This window comes from Tursiops truncatus, chromosome 16 (assembly GCF_011762595.2).
Source record: "Tursiops truncatus isolate mTurTru1 chromosome 16, mTurTru1.mat.Y, whole genome shotgun sequence".
Taxonomy (NCBI): Eukaryota; Metazoa; Chordata; class Mammalia; order Artiodactyla; family Delphinidae; genus Tursiops; species Tursiops truncatus.
In genome coordinates this window covers 45,107,923-45,125,246 of record NC_047049.1, presented here as the reverse complement: position 1 = coordinate 45,125,246, position 17,324 = coordinate 45,107,923, and the positions used below count along the sequence as shown (strand labels likewise).

Sequence of the window (17,324 nt, the reverse complement as noted above, 5' to 3'; positions counted from 1 at the left end):
TGATGATATCTTCTTACAGGATGAGTAGAGTTTTACTAGGTTGACAAGGTTACTGGAGCATTTTAGAAGAAGAGATTGCACATGTGAATGGGTCTGGCGCATCATTCAGGGTGGGTATGATGTGGCAAATGACAGAAAATGACTCTGGAAAGTTAGAAAGGTATCATATTGGACATGTGACCTTGAATGTCAATCCATGGAAGTTGAATTTTTCCTGTTGGTAGTAGGGAACCTATATATTAGGGCTGGTTCCTAGCATGGAGTATATGACTAATAATTTTATTTTTCTCTGGTTGGTAGAAGGATATATGGAAACCATTCTCATAGGAGAAGACTGTGGTTATGTTTCTGTGCCACCTTATTTCGGTCACTACTATGTTCTCTGTTTCTGCACATTCACAAGAGTTCTTGAATAAAAAAAAAAATCTTGCGAAACATTGAATTAAGCACCCCCAAGCAAAGAAAAACATGAAAATATGACTACACTGAACTAAATTTTCGTCAACAGATTTTTCTTCTATTGTTGTTTAAGGAAGAATATCCTAAGCCTGAATTTCAAAGATAATTGCAATTAGATGAGCTTCAGAGGATATCTGGTAGTATATGCCTTTCCTCTGTGTCCTGTGCAAATGCTTGTCTTATTTTTATTATTTAAGAAGAGGAAAGTATCCCATCACCTTTGTGAAATGTTCTTGATAACTCTAAGTGCACTTGAAGAAGAAAGTGCTTATTAACTTGAGTTGGTGCCTGGCCACCATTAGGAGTCATAAGTTAGTTTCCAGTTTTAGGCAATTTTTTTTTCCAGTTTTGGGCGAGATCTTGGACTGTATTTTAGCCTAGTAATAAAGCATACTTAATTTTATTGGGCTTGTATATCCAGCACCCAGTTTGGGTTGTGGGAAAAGGCATAGTGTCAATTAATTGTAATTCCAACTTTTCGAACCCTTGAAGGATTTTCAGAGACTTTTAGCTGCCAGATAAACCTTAAGCCCAGACCTCTCAAACCTTTTTCAGTAGTAGAGAATAGGTATCATCTCTATTGACACTCTACCATTTTTCTTCTCACTTCTTCCCTTTGTTTCTGCTTTCTTTGTTTGCCTCTTGTTTCTTGGCCTCTGGGTGCCACCACGCACTGTGTACTTACACTGTTAGTGTAACAAGTATGGATAGTGACATTGAGTCTCTCTGCTTATGAGTGGGGTTTGTTGGAATTCTACTCAGTTCTAAAAGCGTTTCACTTAGTATTTAAAGAAATTGATTTAATTCTTTCTCATATAATAGCAGGTGTGCTCTTATTTTTAAGGTAAAAAATCAAGTTGTTACAATAGCCCAGAATTTAGTAAATATTTTCTGAAAAGGTAGTAGTACTGTGAAATCGAGCAGTGTACCCTGAGTCACTATTGATAATATGATATTTTATATAAATATAACATTTAAATTTTTCAGAATGCTTTTTGTATGTGAGAACTGAGTTGACCTTTAAACACTTAGAAACTTAGGGAGAAAAATACATGTCCTGTTATCATAAAAATGAACAAATTGAAGTTTTGAAAGAATAACTTGCTTGTGGTTTGATGAATTTAGTTTCTATGGTATAATTAGGTCTAAAAGACCAGTTTCATGATATTCTTGTGCTCCTTCTTGGTGTGAAAGGACAGGGTGATTATAATACATATTATATTGTTCCTCAGAAGCCTCATAAATATGATTTTGAACCAGATATTCTTCTTGATTCTCTGCCAAAGTTCAGTATACTTTAAATATACTGAGTGTCCTCAGAAATAATTAGAAAGGTGTTGGTATGTAAAAAATATAAGTCCTAAAAATATGTCTTAGTCAGTAGAAACCTACCACATCTTAAAAAATATAACAGTTCTAGTGCATCTTTACTTGCAACTCTGTAAATAATTTTAGATATAAAAAAAGCACTAATTGATTTTTTATGGCTTAGAGGTTTGCTGTGGCAGGAATGTGTTTAATGTTTTAATAGTATTTCACATCTAGAATTTTATGTCTGTATTAATCAAGGTGTGCTTTCTCTAACAGGAGAATGTGCTCATCACCTCCCACCCGTGAAAGCCCCTATTCAAACAAAGAAGAAAACAACAAAGCATTGTTTTCTTTGTGGAAAGAAAACTGGACTGGCTACTAGCTACGAATGCAGGCAGGTTGGCTAGCTGAAAAGCTGGGATGCTTTTTTTGTGGTGACCCAGTGTGGGGATACAATACAAAATGTTCTTTAAATTGCCTATTCATAACATCATTAAGATGATGTTCAAATAGACCCAGCTGAACTCCTTATTGGCTGAAGTAAAGAGCAAGTAGATAGCTTATGTGTTTCCAAAGTCATGAGATCCTCCCCTGCCCTTTAAAGTAGGACATATAAACCAATGGAAGTGTACTTTCTTTGTCTTATGATAGATGGTTTCTCTTTGACTGTGGCTTGGAAGAACCCCTCCTCCAAGATTCTATTTTATTTTATTTATTTATTTGGCCACTCTGAGTGGCATGCAGGATGCAGGATCTTAATTCCCCAACCAGGGATTGAACCCTTGCCCCCTGCAGTGGAAGCGTGGAGTTCTAACCACTGGACCACCAGGGAATTCTCGATTCTATTTTAAATTAAACAAAAAAGGACTAAATTTAACATTAATGTACTATAAATTATGAGTATATGGTACACTTTTCAAAACAGATGAATAATATGTTTATAAAAATAATTAATTTTTTCCTACTCATAATTATTTCTTTCATTAGCATTGCTAATATGCTCCGAGGATGGTGTCTGCCCTTAGGTTGAGGCCAGGCATTAAACAAAGCTGCTGCTTTTTAGAGTGTATTCTGTTCAAATGGAAACAGCTTATCTTGTTGCTAGAAGTACTTTAAAATCCTTTCATGGCATAGTTAGGTTTTACATAATTTAATTTTCTTATGAGACTGAATTTCTCAGAAATTCAGAGTTCTCCCAGGTTTACTAGATATAAGAGGAAGTGGTAGATATATTTATTGCTTTTTGCAGTTTTACTACTTCCTAGAGGTCAACAGCCTGTTTCACTCCAGAAGAGATTCTTTATTATAAAGTCCCATATTCATAGACAATTAACCGGTTCTTTTTTTGGGGTGCTTGTGCTTGTTTATGAGTAGAAGGGAAATGTCAGCCCTGCAATTCTAAAGAGGACTAAAGGGCTTCTGCTGGACTACGTGAAATCAAGCTTTGATCTCCCAGAGAGATGAGGTTCTTGTAGAAATGTGACTATTCACATAAACTTTTTTTGTGCTTTAGATGTGGAAACAACTTCTGTGCATCTCATCGTTATGCAGAAACTCACAGCTGCACCTATGATTACAAGAGTGCAGGGAGGAGATACTTACAGGAGGCAAATCCTGTGGTTAATGCACCAAAACTTCCAAAAATCTAACTCTTGCTCTGCACCTAAATGTTCTGCCCGAGGAATCGTATTACAATGACAGAAGAAATGTTGTTTAGACTGCATTATTTTTGTTCGACTCCAAAAGATTTGCCAAAGCATATAATGCATACTGTTGGAGAATGAGAATGCTACTGTATTTGACATCTTCATTCTTTGGTGAATCAAAAGTTTTAAAAGTAGTTTTAAAAACTTTAAACTATAATGGTTTAGCTTTGTTATTGCATGTCATGTGTTAAGTATTTTATATTTGATACTGCAATTTTACTAGACAAGTCTTCAAAAGATGCACTTTAGGAAGTTAACATTGACTATGTAACCAGCTTCCATGTTGTACAGAAATAAGCCTTCATGTAATGGCTCTACTCAAATCTACAATTTTTTTTGTGGGGGTGGGGTGGGTGGGGATTTAAAACAGATATCCCATACGTGAAAGTTTATTGAGTTTACTGGCAAGTTCCTTTTTATTTCAAGCTTTTTGTAAAAAAAAGAACATTTGGTTTTCCAGTGTGGTTTTAACACATATATTTCTTCCATATTCAGACTGACATTCAGATATGTATCCATTCTATAAAACACATCATGTTAATCATAGTATATATTTCTTAAAATACTACTTTTTGAATGGTAGTTTTAAAATAGATGATGTCCCACTTGTTGCCATTAAATACAGAACCCAACTTTTCACTTTTTGAAAAATGGCTATACAGAAAACAAAATCTCACAGCTTGGTTTGTTTTTCTTATGTTGAGTGCTATTACCAGGAGAAATGCAAATAAATATTCAATTTCATTATGATTTTGATTATTCACAATAATTTTTCTTTTATAAATACTTTAAAATAAAACAGTTTAATTAAATAAATCAGTAATTTATTCTACTTGGAAAAAATGACTGTCAGTATAAAAGAACGCTTTTAAGGTGTAAGGGCCCTGCTCCCCAGATGTAGCTAATATACCAGCTTTTGGGAGGCCACTTGCTTTATGGAAGCTTAGTTGAATCTGATGCTGAACCCCGGTAAATAGCTGGCAGGCAACCCAAGTAGACTCTGCAACTCTAGTCCAACCCAAGTGGGATCTGCACTGGTACCAGAAGGCTAATTTAGGTGCTCCACAGGGCCACAGGGCCTCTTTCTCCATGCAAGGCTGAATGAAATGAAGAGTTCCGTTACCCTTCCTCTGCTTCCTAGAAGAGATTAAATGTTGAGTGGAGAAAAATTACTTCAGAGCAAGAAGGAAATACATTTACAAAAGGGAAAGGTGAGAAATTAGTGGAGTAGTGATGCAATTAGGGGTTGATAGCATACTTTTTAAGGGGGGCTATATAGGCTAATGAAAAATATTTCCATCTGTGTTGAGCAGTTCAGCTTTTACTCTATTACACGGATAGGCTGCTGAAAAGTGGGCCAAGACGTATTTATTCTATAGATAAATGTGGATGCTTAGGACATGTTTGGTATATGCTTAGTGCACTATGCTTTATAAACCAAGACCATGTAGAAAGAAGTCTTGTTTTAAGTTTACCAAAGATTTTGGTCAAAGTTGAGTCTTTTTTTTCTAATTTCTAAGTCACTGAGAAATAAACCAGTTTAATTCAAGAAATTATATATATATATATATATTTAAACATCTTTATTGGAGTGTAATTGCTTTACAATGGTGTGTTAGTTTCTGCTGTATAACAAAGGGAATCAGCTATATACATACATATATCCCCTGGGAGCCATTTCTTTATGCCTTAAATTCTTACGGGGAAGTGATCATAATTTTTAGAGACTTCAGATCTATCCTTGCATTGCTAATAATTAGCAGAATGCCTTGCCTATAGGCACTGGTTAAACATTAGTTAAATGAATTAATTTTATTGGACAGCTTACCATGACAAAAAAATTAAGGCATTTATATTGTTTTATATAACTAAACTAACTTTATATAATAAAATCTAGTTTCTGGATTTTTTTAAACAGTAAGCATTTGGTTTTAGCAACACTAAAAGTCTGAAAAATTTTAACTTTTACCTACATGAAATATTTTCAAGTTTAGTGAACTTTAATCATTCTAATATGGGAACTTTAAATACTAAGATGTTTTAAAATTTTATCAGTGTTGTTGACTTGTGGAGGTATTTAATTTTAAAAAGAAGAAGGGAATTAATTTTCTGATATATGTTTCATATGGTTTTATGCCATCATGATAGATAATTCAGTCCTGTATGTAGCAGTGTTTCCCAAATTATGACCGCTATACCACTACTGGAACATGAGATGATTTTAAGTGATACATGGATGAACATTTTTTTTTTTTTTTTTGCGGTACGCAGGCCTCTCACTGCTGTGGTCTCTCCCGTTGTGGAGCACAGGCTCCAGACGCACAGCCTCAGCAGCCATGGCTCACAGGCCCAGCCACTCCGCGGCATGTGGGATCCTCTCAGACCGGGGCACGAACCCGCGTCCCCTGCATCGGCAGGCGGACTCTCAACCACTGCGCCACCAGGGAAGCCCAACATTTTTTAATAATTATATATTGTATCAGAAAAAAAATGTAACTCTAAGTAACTTAAGTTGAAAATAAAATAAATTGATATAGGTTAAAAAAAACTGATTGAAAATTGCCAAGCAAGGGTACATACAACAAATATCATAAAAGTTGACGTGAATGACTGAAATTTAGGAAAGAAGGTATGATGTTCTCATTTTTCTTTGAAAATTATGTTAAACTTTCAAAGTGATTGATGAAAGTAAATTACATAGTTTTAGAAAAACTATATAAAGATGAAAAATGAAAGTAAAAAGGTCACCGTATACCTCCCCCAATCTCTTCTAATAATTTCTATTTTAGTTTTTCTGGTAGTTACCGTCATAACAGTAGCCAATATAAACATTATTTTTTGATGCCCCATTATTACAGGTAAGGAATTTAGCATGATAACTCATTACTTCAAGACTGTACTTCCCAATTTTTTAGTGCGTTAGTCTGCTCATGCTGCCATAACACAAAATACCACAGACTGGGTGGCTTAAACAGAGAAAACTGTGAGAACAGAAATTAAACAACAGAAATTAATTTTCTCACAGTTCTGGAGGCTTGAAGTCCCAGTTCAAGGGATCCAGCAGGGTGGATTTCTGGTAAGATCTTTCTTCCTGGCTTTCAGAGAGCTGCTCTCTTTCTGTCCTCACATGGTCTTTCCTCAGTGTGCACACACGGAACTTTGATGTCTCTTCTTACAAAGACATTAATACCATGGGATCAGGGCCTCTCTCTAATGACCTCATTTAACCTTAATTACTTCCTTACTCCAAATATAGCCATGCTGGGGGTTAGGGCTTCAACATATGAATTTGGAGGAGACACATATTTAGTCCAAAATGATGTTATTTTTAGTTACAGTAGTTATTTCAAATTCACTCACTCCTCTGCAGTTACCCTAGTCCATGTTACCATAGCTTTCACTTGAGCTATTGCAATAGCTTCCTAACTGGGCTGCTTAAATTAGTTCTATGTCCTTCATAACCCACTGTCTACTCTTAACTGTAGTGTGCTTGCAGAACCAAAAAATTGAGCACATCGATGCTCGCAGTGTATCAGTGACTTCTTGTGTTCTTAGAATAAAGACCCAAATCCTTAACCCTTCTTACTAATAAGGCTCCTGTGGTCTGGTCCCCATCTACTTCTCCAGCCTCATATTGTACTGTTAATCCATGCTTTCTGGGATTTGCCCACACTTTTACTTTTCCCAGCCTGTTTTCCCTTGTTAACACCCACTCTTTATTCAGATGCCAACTCCATCTTTACTTCCTGAAGGAAGCAAACCTCTGTGTAACTGTTGCCCACGTTAAGAAATAAGAAACACTGTCAGTACCCCAGAACTCATTCCTGCCTCCTACCCTTTCCCAATCACTACCACCATCCTTCCATACTGTGATAGTCATTTTCTTGCATTTTTTAATGGTTTTACCATCTAAGCATGTATCCCTGCAGTTTTGCTTTACAAAAACAAAAACCTTTACCTAGTGAAATTGTATGGCATGTATTCTTTTTCTGGCTTTTTTCATTCAGTGTTGATTATGAGACTTATTTGTGTCGCATGTAGTTGTACCTAATTTTTATCGAAGTGTTCTTCTATATGACTGTGCCACAATTTATGTTTCCATTTACCGCTGATGCACATTTGGGTTGTTTCTAGCCTTGAGTATTATATACAATGCTGCTATGAACATTGTGCACATGTCTCCTGGAGCACATGTATACACGTTTCTTTTGGGTCTACACCTAAGAGCACAATTGCTGGATCATGGATGATTATTGTGTTCGTTCAACCTATTAGATGATATCAATGAATTTTCCAAAATGGATTTTACCAGCTTATCTCTACTCATAGCAGTTTGAGAGTCCTCTGTTTCACATCCTTACCAGTACTTACGATCTCTAGTCATTCCAGTGATTGGTTTTTGTTTACTTCTCACATGTTCCTGCTTGTCTCAGCCAGCCTCCCCACCAGCTCCAAGTTACCTTTCTTTACAGCTTTAGGGGTGAGGGGTGGAGTACGATCCCAGCTTTGGAGGGGAGAGGGTCTCCCTTGAATGATATTGAGCCTTGACTTCTGTCTCCCTGGCCCTGTGAGTCATGGTTTGGCGTATACACTTAGTATAGACAGGATTTCAGTGCTCTGCCTACCTCTTTGGATGCACGCTTTCACCTAGATTTCAGCCCAGTGATTCTCAAGACTCTTGCCAGTTCTTTGATTCTTTAAGAATATATACATTTAAAATTTTTGTCCAGCAGTTTCAGCCGGAGGAGTGGCTCAAATAACCTAGTCAGCTTTACTTCTGGAAACTGAAACTTTTAGTTGAATTTTTTCGATTCATTTTCTTGGATTATTTCGCAGTGTTAATCTCTTTCTTTTGTGTTACTGATCTTTTTCAAATACTTGATGATTTTGTACATGGCTATGAAGAATGTGACTGCTTAGTGTGGGTAGGGGCCAAGGATAAAAGTGGAAGTATTGCTTAATTTACGTGTGCTTGGTGATTGTGCTTGTCAGGTAATCCTCTTTTGGAAACTCCTTCATTCAAATATTTATTGAGTGCCTCCCACGTGCAAGTAATTATAATTAGTTGTTTGGAAAATAGGTGAACTTGACAGGTGGAGTTTACATTGCAATACAGACAGACTTTAAACAACTAACCATGTCATTATTTAATTATAATTTTGATAAATATTATAAAGGAAAAAATGTGGACATATGCAAATATGCAACAGAAGCATCTGATCTAGTCCAGTACTCTTTAAGTTGAAACCTCTCAAAGAGTAACAAGTGATAATTAGCTAGGAAAAGGGGTTAATGATGAGGGAGAGACCTAGGAGAAAAGAAAAGAAAAAAAAAAACTCATAAAGACTTTTTTCCTAGTTGGGCTTTACCCCTTTATTCAGGAAGGGATGCCCTGATCAGAGACTTTACCCTATATGTAATTGACCAGAACACTATTATAAGGGCACCTAGGAGATCAAAGTTTTAGCTTTTCCATTATAGCAGTTTCAAGCAAGGAAGAAAGAGACTGGAAATGGAGACTGGGTCAGCTACCTACGGTTTCTGTTACAAAAGAATGATTAGATTCCAAAAGGGATGAGAATTTAAAGTTTGCTGGGGGTAGAAGCAAAATATAAAGGACAAAATCCTAATGAAAAGAATTCAGGGACACTAGATCAGCCCCAAAGCTTATATCCAATCTGCTCAAGAAGAGAATCAAACATTTTATTATACACAAAGAAAAAGAAAAAAGAATAAGGTTGAGATTTTAGTCTATATAGTATTTCTTTGTTATAATCACATCCTTAATATATAAACATATTCAGTCTTATTTTTCAAAAACCAATGTTTACCAATAGAAATACTTAAAGTAGACATTTAAAACAAAGACATTAAGGGAAGAAAAGTTCATAAAGGATGGAAGGAGTGCTAATAGACTTAAGTCATAAAAAGAAAAAGTTACAGGTAAGATAAAAAAATAAAGTCCAACACCTTGCTGTAGAGGAAATACCTGAAGTAGAAAGATACAGGCAAATTTTAGTTTACTTTTTAACTTTTAGCTCATTTCTTCTTATTGCTTAATAATATTTAATTCAGGACGTCCCTGGCTGTCCAGTGGTTAAGACTCAGTGCTTGCACTGCAGGGGGGCGCGGGTTTGATCTCTGGTCGGGGAACTAAGATCCCATGTGCTGCGTGGCATGGCCAAAAAAAAAAAATTAATTGTCTGGATATCTTTCATTGCTGTGTCAGCTGAGAGGGTCTAGAAGCAATAACATCCTAGTAGCAAAGAGTACACCTAGCACCCAGATCTTGGTTTCTAATACCAATTGTCTAATAAAGGACAATACCATACTTCCTTAGAGAAATGGCTGATTCTAGGACTGGAACAGGAAATATGACTTCTTGTAGTGCCAGAAAGAAAGGGAGTGCTGAAAAAAGAAAGCCCACACCAAAAACCTACAGTAATGATGGGGTATATCAAAGGGACACAGTAGTCAACTGAAAGAGCTCCCAGTAGCCAAACCTGGAACACTGAGCAATAAAATAAAGTAGTATTGGATTATAATTCGAAGTACAAGTATCCATGAGTCTACACTTACATAAACAGTAAATTTTAAAATGATTGAGAAGAGACATATCTCCCATTCAGAAGAATTCTGTAGATAGTCCTCCCTCAAGAAAGTGGGTATAACTCCCCATTCTGTAACTGTGAACTGTGCTTAGTGACTTCCTTCCAATGCGTACAGTGTGGAAAGGGGGAAAGAGTGACTTTACAATGGAGAAACCTGACAAACACTACATCAGCCAGGTGATCAAGGTCAAACATCAACAATGATGCATCATGTTGATAGAATGAACCCTTGATTAGATGTAGTGAGAATGGCACTTTACCTCTGTGATCTTCCTGTCAAAAACCCACAGCCCCTGGGACTTCCCTGGCAGTCTAGTGGTTAAGACTTCGCCTTCCGATGCAGGGGGCGCGGATTTGATCCCTGGTTGGGGGACTAAGATCCCACATGCCACACACTGTGGCCAAAAATTTAAAAAAAGAAAAAAAACTAAGGAAATTTGAATCAAGCATAGACTTTAATATACCATACTAATATAAAGTATTAACAGGGGAAATTGGGTGTGGGATATATGGGAACTCTTGAAAATTTTATGTAAATCAAACTATTCTAAAAAATAGTTTATTAAAAAAACTTTAAAAAAATATGTCCAAAAAGAAGTGGACTAGACTAGCTAGTATGTGCCTTAACATCCATTGTGGATATAACAGGACAAGTCAACAGTGAAAAACAAGATGAATTTAACATTTTTGTAGACAATAAAATGGGACAAATAGAGAATATATGTTTTCTCAAGTATTTGATTCCTTTGGGGGCAAGAAAATCCATGTAAAATATAAAAAGTAAACATTTTAAACAGTACATTCATAGAAGTATTCTGTTGTAAAATGCTGTCATTAAAGTGTTTAACAATAATGGAAAACTAAAAAATTCTTCACACATATTTAAAAATCCTAGAAAGTATTATTTTATACACCAACTTTCATAAATAGTACTTATTAAAATTTGCACAACACAGTCAAAGCTGTAACTTACCAGAAAATAGTGCTATATTCTTTATTCCAGAAATAAGGTAGAAATGTCTATGTTACAAAGAAAGAGAAAAACTATAACCTGATCTAAAACTTGGGAAAAGAACTGAGAGAACCAAAGGAAAAGAGAAAATGGAAATCAGGAAAAGAAAAGAAATTGAATACTGGAAATTGAATAAAATTGCACTTATTCCACAATATTTCAGCCAAATTTATATCAACATTACCTTAAGAAAGAAAAGTAAATTAGTAAAATTAGAAATGAAAAGGGAAGTTTAATTCAGAAGAATCTAAAAAATATTATGGAAAGTTAGCAAAATGAGTAGAGCCCCAGAGATTTTCTTGGAAAAAATTTCATTTAAATACAGTATTCAGTCATTCAATAAGTATTAACTGAGCGTCTACTAGGTGTCAGGCACTATTCTAAATGCTGTGGACATAGTGTTGAACTAAATATCCCTGCTTTCATTATGTGCTTATATTCTAGAGAAGGGAAACAATAAAAATAAATATGCCAGATGGAGTATTGGTGTTAGGATGTATTCGTTTACTAGGGCTGCCATAACAAAGTACCATAGACTGGGTGGCTTAAACAAGTTTATTTTCTAACAGTTCTAGAAAGCTAGAAGTCTGAGATCAAGGAGTTGGCAGGTTGGTTTCCTCTGAGGCCTCTCTCCTTGGCTTGCAGAGAGCTGCCTTCTCCCTGTGTCTTCACATGATCTTCCCTCTATGGGTATCTGTGTCCTAATCTCTCCTTATGAGGACACTGGTCATAATGGATTAGGGCCCACCTGAATGACCTTATTTTACCTTAACTACCTTTTTAAAGGGCCTATCTTCAATACAGTCACATTCTGAGGTACTGGGACTTAGGACTTAAACATATAAATTTTAAAGAGACATAATTCAGACTATAACAATGTTATGTTACAATGTTGGTAACACATTAACCCCCAAAGCTCAGTGGTTTAACACGAAGTTTATTCTTCACCCTTGCAAAATTCAGTGAGCCAGGCAACTTTTCAGGGCAACTGCCTGATAAGGTAACTCAGTGATTCAGTCTGTTTCTGTTGTGTGGTTTGCCAGTGCCACGTGTGGTCTGTGAGATTGCTGCATCAGGGGAAGAGAGAGCTGGAGGGTTGCATGGTGGCTCCAATATGCTCTTGCCTAGAAGTGTAGAAGCACCCTTCTGCTCACAACCCATTGGTCAGAGCTGGGCATATGGCCCTACCTAATTGCAAGAGTTATTGGGGTGGGGAATGGACATTTCATGAGCTGTAAATGTCTCTGCCACAGCTGGTAATAAGTGCTATAACAAAAACCAAGCAGAGTAGGGTGACAGATATGAGTGTTGTTTTAAAAAGGGTGGTCAAATACAGCCACTATGAGAAAGTTAACATTTAAGTAGAGTCACAAAGGCAGTGAAGAAATGGGGGAAAGTGTTCTTTGCCTGAGGTAATGAAGAAATAGCAGAGAAGCCTGCTGGCTGGAGCAAAGCAAGTGAGGGAGATGACAGGAAATAAAGGGCTATGTCATGGAGGACTTTATAGGCAAGAACTTTGGACTTTATTCTGAACTGGGAAAATATTGGGGGTTTCTATAATGGGATTTAAGTTTTGAAAAATCATGCTGGTGATCGCATAGAAAAAAGACTGTAGGAGGCAGGATGGAAGTCAGGAAACAGAAAGGTGTAGCAGTCGTCCATGTGGGGAATCACCGGGCTGGGGCTGGAACTGGGCTGGGATGTTGCACTCTCTTGGATGATTTTCACCACCACCACCCCCCAACCACCGCAAAACCACCAGCAACATCTCTCCCCCTCCTCACTCTCAGCTTATTTTATTAAACTATGAATAACTGGAAAAGAAATTCCACCTGCATCAAACAAGTCTACCAAGCTATCGGTATCTGCCTGCTCGCAATCCTTGTTCACCCATTTCTAATTAGCGTATAAATATTTAAACAGAGAACCTTAACGCCCACATCTCTTACCTGCTGTTGTCCCATTCCCCTGCTCCTCTTTACAGCAAAAAGAAATACATCTATTTGCTGTCACCATTTACTATCTCTAAAATCAAGCTTGAAAAAAAAAAAATCAAGCTTGTATCCCCACCACTTTGTCTTAATTGCTCTGTTCTCAAGCTCTCAATGATCTGTAAACTGCCAAATCCAAAGGTCAATTTTCATTTTACTCAACTTCTCAGGACCAATGACAATGCATTTTCTTCTCCCTGAAACATTTTCTTCCTTTCGTCTTTAGGACTCCTCTGTTTTGTTTCTCCTCTTACCTCTGGCTGCTCCTAAATTTCCTTTGCTTATCTTCTAATCTCTGAAGTCTAATCTCCATATGACTAGCCTTTGGATCTCTCTTTTATTCCCCAGCAATTGTGCAATTAATGTCCTAGGTCAGAGACTTTCAGTGATTTTCAAACTGTAGGACAGAACCAGTATTCAGTTAAAAAAATCAGTTGAGTTGGGAGCAGAAGTTTTAAAAAACTGAACAGAATAAAGTGGAAGAGAAAGGGAAGGTAAATTTGCTTCTTGAAACTTTTAAGCTATATATTGATCAATACATGTAAATACAGTCAGTATGGAAAATGTATTTTGTATTCTGGGTTGAGGTCAGAAGGTATCAGAGTTAGTGCTCTGTGTGAGCTCATCCAATCCTGTGGCTTTTAATCCACTGACCACTGACCAATCAATTTTTATCTCTGTATGTCTCCCCAGAATTCCAGTGAGTCCTGGCTCACCCTAGTATTGCCTCCAGAGTACTGCCTAACCCACAGATCCTTCTGGATCTACAAAAGTTCTTTGCCACTTCCTACTGAAGGATGGCAGGATTCCACATGCACGGATCAGCCAACTTTCTTTGCTTCCCAGATAAGGAACACCAATGGAGGATACTGTTCCTGACTTCGTGGAACATCTGTTGCCAGAGGCAGCAGAAAAGGTCTACCAGGTTGTGGCAACTGGCCTTGTAACCTATTTTCCATAGTACAAGATGAATATTGCCGAAGATCCATCACTATATTTTGTACTCTTTGTAGTGCTGCATTCCAGGTGTGTTATAGAAATGAAGAGGATATTTGACCTTGTCCTATTGACCTGGAGGATATTTTGAGTCCACTGTTTTGACCCTGTCAATGTGCTCATAGATAGCTAAGTATGCAAAGTGATCGGAAATGTATGGTGGAATGTGATTACCCAATAGATCACACCAGGACAACCTAACAACTGGCATATCTGCAGGTATTTGCTCCCAATTCACTCATGAATTTAGTAAGAAATAATACAAATTATTTATTACACAGCTTATAATGAATATTATGGGAGAAATTGTCAGTGGCTGAGACTTTCTACAAAGTTTGATCTAGGAAAACTACACTTGGTAGAAGTAGTCACTACAAACAAAGTGACAGAGCTATAACCAGGAAAGTTTGATGTGGACAAAAGCTTAATGCCAAATCAAATATTTACTTAGATATGTTTGTATTTACATATACAAAGACTAATCATGGAAATGATAATAAAATATAATTTAAAGTAAAAATTGGAAGTCCCATAAGCCCTCTTCACAGCCTTCCTATGATGGGGGGGATGGTAGGCTGTGGACCTTCATTCACATTAGGGAGCAAAAGTAAACAAAAGTGTTCATTAAGGCAAATCAAACCATTATTGCTTATTCCTCTGCTCTCCCTTTGTTTTCTAGCTTTGGGTAAAGAAGTATTTACCATTTTTCTTTTCAAGTTCAACATCATAATGCCGGATCGAATTCCCTCCCCCTTCCAAAACAAGAATGATACATGCGGTTAGGCTCAGGGGTCACTAAAGGACGAAGCCAGTGGTGGGTCTTTCCTCTTCCTCGCCCGGGTTGATCAGGGCGCGCCGGCTGTCGACTCTGCACAGCAGCCCATGAGCTGGGAGAGCAGAAAGACCGCGCCGACGCCGACGCCCGCCCCCAGATCACCGTCGTCGCTGGGCAACGCCTCTGCCCCACCCCGGTCGAGCACGTGACGTGTGCATCACGTGACAGACCAGTCGGCGTCCTCCCGCGGAGGGTTGTAAACAGGCTTAGCGGTGGCCGAGCTGCAGCCCTGCTGCGTCCGCGTCTCCGGCATGCCCGAGGCGGGCGGGGGTTTCCCCGCCGCGAGCTCAGCGCCCACCTGAGGTAACTCCTGCGGCCTCGGGTCCGGCGTACCCGCGCCGCGCGGAGCCGCCGCTGCTGGCCGCTGTCGAGGCCGGCCGAGCCCCCGGCCCTGGCAGGGGGTGTGGCTGCCCGTTGTGCGGTCCGCGACAGGTGGGCGGGTCGGGGGCGGCCGTCGAGGACCGGGTCTCGCACCGCCCTGGGCCGGGGCCCAGGCGCCTATCCGGCCGAAAGGCGGCAGCGACCCCGGGCCGTGGGCTCTTCCGCCCCGGTTTTCGAGGCTGCCCTTGGGCCGGGCTGAGCCGGGGGCCGCAGGAGCCATCGGGCGCTGAGGGCCCGGGGCTGCCAGCGTGGAGTCCCAGTTGAAGTCCTGCCCCCGACGGGCTGTGAGACCTTGGGCAAGTCAGCCCTCCCCTTGGCCTGAGTTTCCACATCTGTAAAATGAAAGGATGGACTAGGTGATTTCTGAGGATCTTACTCTTCCGACGTGTGTGATCTCGAGAGAGGCCTGTATACATTGGAAGCTGCCAGAGGGAAAGCATAGGTAGATATTTCGTCTTTTAATTGCTGAGTTTCTGTTTGACTTTCAGTTTTTCACCTGACACGATTTGGATTCTTGTTCACTAGGTGAAGTTTTTAATAGAAAACTTAGAGAAAGTCATAATGGTTTATGTTACTTTTTTTTCTCCCCCCAGGCTTTTAAAAATGCAACGGAACCTTTTTTCTTAAAACCTTGTTTGGAAGCCGAATTTGTCAAAATCAGAATCTTTATCTGCTATACTGTCTTCCTCCCCCCTCCCCGGCTCCCATACCCCTGAGAGAACTAGGTTTGGGAGAAAAGGAGGTCCTGTTTTATGTAGTGAGTGAACATAAACAGAATCTGAGGTGATGGTGTGTAGGCAAAAAGATTATCAGGAGGATTTTTTTTTTTTAAGTTAAGAGAAATACATAGTTTCCTCATTTGTTGTTTTTGAAGACTAGAGTTGGTAAGTTTACTAGAACTCACAGTTTGATGTTAAAAGAGGAAAACCATATCCTTTGACAGCTTGTCTGCTTGGTGCTTCTGTGAGGTGTGTGAAAATCAGAGGTCGAATGGACCATGAGTGGAACCCAAGGTGACCTAGTGAAATATGTTTTCTCTTTTGAAAGCAAACTGACTTCCTTGATGTTTGGTTTAGGTAAGTCACTTCCCTTCTTGGGGTCACAGTTTCTGCTACAAAGTGAGGAAATTGGATTGATTTGGGCTTCCCTTAGGGTTGCCAGATAAAATACAGGACACCCAGTTAAATTTGAATTTTAGTAAACAGTGAATAAGTTTTTAGTATAAAGCGTAGGGCATGCTTTACTAAAAAGTCATTGTTGGGCTTCCCTGGTGGCGCAGTGGTTGAGAGTCCACCTGCCGATGCAGGGAACACGGGTTCGTGCCCCGGTCCGGGAAGATCCTACATGTGGCGGAGCGGCTGGGCCCGTGAGCCATGGCCGCTGAGCCTGTGCTCCGCAACGGGAGAGGCCACAACAGCGAGAGGCCTGCGTACTGCAAACAAAACAAAACAAACAAAAAAAAGTCATTGTTTATCCGAAATTTAACTGGGCCGACTGCATTTTTATTTGCTAAATCTGGCAACCCTAGCTCCAACATTTTTGTCTTCTTTAAATTAGTTCCAGGAAGATACTATAGATGCATAGATGGGAGTGAATTCATTAAACCAGTCAAGACCCTTTGTTTGTTATCAGTAGCAGTGTCTAGTTCTTGAAGAACAGCTCTGTTTCACTTTGGTCCCTCCTGCCCCCCCTCCATGTAGCAGATCTTTTTTGCTATAATTACATAATGTTTAGGTTTATACTCTTGGTGGTAAACAATTTAAATAACTGAAAGAAAAAAAAGTTGCCAAAATCTCTAAAAGTACCAAATTTGAGTCATGAAATGGCATATACTATTTTTTTTCTAGAAAAGATACTTCACAATCCTACTTATTCTTTAGTTATCTGATTGACTCAAGACATTTTCTAAAGCAGTGGACTGTTCTGATGTTAAATAATCCTACGGGAAGATCTTAGGCCTTTTGCTTTGGCCACCTGTGAATATGGAAATGACCAGTGTATGCACTATAAACATTTAGTTTT

At 38.6% G+C, this 17,324-nt stretch overlaps 2 protein-coding genes across 17 annotated transcripts in view; both read left to right on the top strand.

Moving 5' to 3' along the window:
* The window catches only part of ZFAND4 (zinc finger AN1-type containing 4), a 72,429-nt gene extending 68,609 nt beyond the window's left edge, over positions 1-3,820 (top strand). For all 6 annotated transcript variants that reach the window (XM_073793340.1, XM_073793341.1, XM_033842465.2 and 3 more), the window contains 2 exons: positions 2,047-2,164; positions 3,284-3,820. In XM_073793340.1, coding sequence (XP_073649441.1) covers positions 2,047-2,164; positions 3,284-3,419 — 254 coding nt within the window. In that variant the 3' untranslated portion in view covers positions 3,420-3,820. The remainder of the gene's footprint in view (positions 1-2,046; positions 2,165-3,283) is intronic.
* An 11,268-nt stretch (positions 3,821-15,088) lies between these two features.
* MARCHF8 (membrane associated ring-CH-type finger 8) overlaps positions 15,089-17,324 on the top strand; it is a 111,925-nt gene continuing 109,689 nt past the window's right edge. For 4 of the 11 annotated variants that reach the window (XM_019932054.3, XM_019932252.3, XM_019931995.3 and 1 more), the window contains exon 1: positions 15,253-15,744. The gene's annotated coding sequence lies outside the window, so the exon portion shown is untranslated. Of the gene's footprint in view, positions 15,225-15,247; positions 15,745-16,245; positions 16,379-17,324 lie in introns of those variants that run through there. The other 7 variants (XM_019932182.3, XM_019932140.3, XM_019932694.3 and 4 more) reach the window with 7 other exon arrangements.